Below are 1806 nucleotides of genomic sequence, written 5' to 3' on the forward strand. Positions count from 1 at the left end.
CCCTCCCTTCCTCCTCCTCCCCTGCCTAAGTACACACATTTCGCCAGATTTCGCCTTTGTTCTTCGTTTCGTAGTACGTATCCCATTGAAAAGTTCGGTCCGTTGGCGGAAAAGCTATGCGAGTCGTTTTGCCTTACCTTTTTCATCCAGGATTCTGTCCGATCCTGTGCCGCGGCAGCGGCCGCAGCAGCACCACGTCGACGTCAACGCCAACACGGATGATGTAGAGTGGAGAGAACGTAATCGGTGATGCGGGGGGAACGGCGCGACAATCACCCTTGATTCAACCACTATCAGCAACCCTGTTGATAGAAGAACAGAATTAAAAGTTACGAGCCTAAAAAATCGAAAACGCGCAGGGAAGTATTTTGTGAAGAAATGAAGTCGCGCATTCTCTGATTGTAAAAGCACTCGAAACTACAGACTACATACGACCTTTATCGAAAAAAAAAAACAACTTGCAATTGACAGGAAGAAGGACAATCCTAAACGGGTATTTTAGGTTATGGATGCTCTGTTTTCGGTTTCGTTTTATTACTTTTTTGGACCTTTCCCGAGTTCGATTTCGATTCAAAAAATGCGTGAATTTTTGCTCAATTACGAACTTCAACAATTATAAAGGTAAGTCTGAAACTCGCCAAACCCGCTGAAGCTTAAAATCATACAGCGACGTCACAAATAAAATAAAACCAGATACTGAGATACTGTGACACCGCATGGCAACTGTATCAACCTACTGTATCTGCTCTCATAGAGAAACATTGCCTATCATCAGTCGAACAAGAGTTACGAAATAAGTTCATTTTTTTACGAAGTTATTCTAGTTACATTTAGCACCGGAGTTTACTGGTAGGGTTAGGTACAGGTTCGCCGATAAGATGTCCTACACTCCTAGCGTTTCAAATCCACTCACTTACTCTTTCAAGAGATTATTCTTGTTTCAGATATAACATGCACTCACACTCACAATTACAACCTCAAGCACTGGCGATTCAATTCAATTCTATTGTGGATAACAACAAATACGACGGCTCTACGCGCAACACCGGTATTGGCAGGTCAGCTGTCCCGAGACCGAGACTGCGCCGCCTCGCTTGGAGCCAGCGCCAGCAGGTGTCGCGAACATCGGACGGCGAAGAGCGAAATTCAAATTGGGAAACTAATTGACACCTGTCACGAAACATCGCATCGTCCTCGTATACTCGGCGGTGAGCACGGAACGTTGTACTCCGTGGTCCTCGGCGTCCTCGTTGGCGTCATTCCCGCCAACTTCTCCCTCATCATCGTCATGGCATAGACGGTAGAAGAAGACAGTCGCCCTCAACTTGCGTCCATCCCCACGGCTCCGACGACGTCCTCGCACCCCACCCAGGGGCCACGCGTCGTCGCGGGCACGCCCGCCCTCCACGTCGTCGTCGTCGTCGTCCTCGCCCCTCCCTCCTCCGGGCAGCAGGTGACGGCGCCCCCACCCGGCCGGGCGCGGCGAGACGAGGACGAGACGGCCGCCGCCAGAGATTAATGGTGCCGCAGGTCGCATTCATTTCACGCTGCACCCTTTGGGCCCTCCGGCTCCTCCGGCTCCCGGGGCGCGACCCTTCCTCCTCTGCGGGACGGGACACCCTCGCCTTCGGACCTCGGCCCTTCAGGACCACGGCCGGACCCCGGGGGGCTCAGGCCGCCGCGGTCCTCGCACCCTACGGGCTCTAATTCCCTTCGGGTCGGTGGCTCGTCTGGCCGGCCCTGTAATCGCTCGCGCGGGGGCGGCGCGGGGGCGGCGCGGGGGCAGCGCGGGGGCGGCGCAGGGGC

At 53.8% G+C, this 1806-nt stretch overlaps 1 protein-coding gene across 7 annotated transcripts in view; it reads right to left on the reverse strand.

Moving 5' to 3' along the window:
• Positions 1–1806, reverse strand: part of LOC113205016 (uncharacterized) — an 85321-nt gene that overhangs the window by 46674 nt on the left and 36841 nt on the right. For 2 of the 7 annotated variants that reach the window (XM_052265019.1, XM_052265026.1), the window contains exons 1-2: positions 918–1078; positions 138–302 (exon numbers count right to left, since the gene is read on the reverse strand). In XM_052265019.1, coding sequence (XP_052120979.1) covers positions 138–146 — 9 coding nt within the window. In that variant the 5' untranslated portion in view covers positions 147–302; positions 918–1078. Of the gene's footprint in view, positions 1–137; positions 303–913; positions 1079–1806 lie in introns of those variants that run through there. The other 5 variants (XM_052265023.1, XM_052265020.1, XM_052265021.1 and 2 more) reach the window with 5 other exon arrangements.

The sequence above is a fragment of the Frankliniella occidentalis genome, unplaced genomic scaffold, assembly GCF_000697945.3.
Source record: "Frankliniella occidentalis isolate FOCC.00 unplaced genomic scaffold, Focc_3.1 Scaffold23, whole genome shotgun sequence".
NCBI classification, from domain to species: Eukaryota; Metazoa; Arthropoda; class Insecta; order Thysanoptera; family Thripidae; genus Frankliniella; species Frankliniella occidentalis.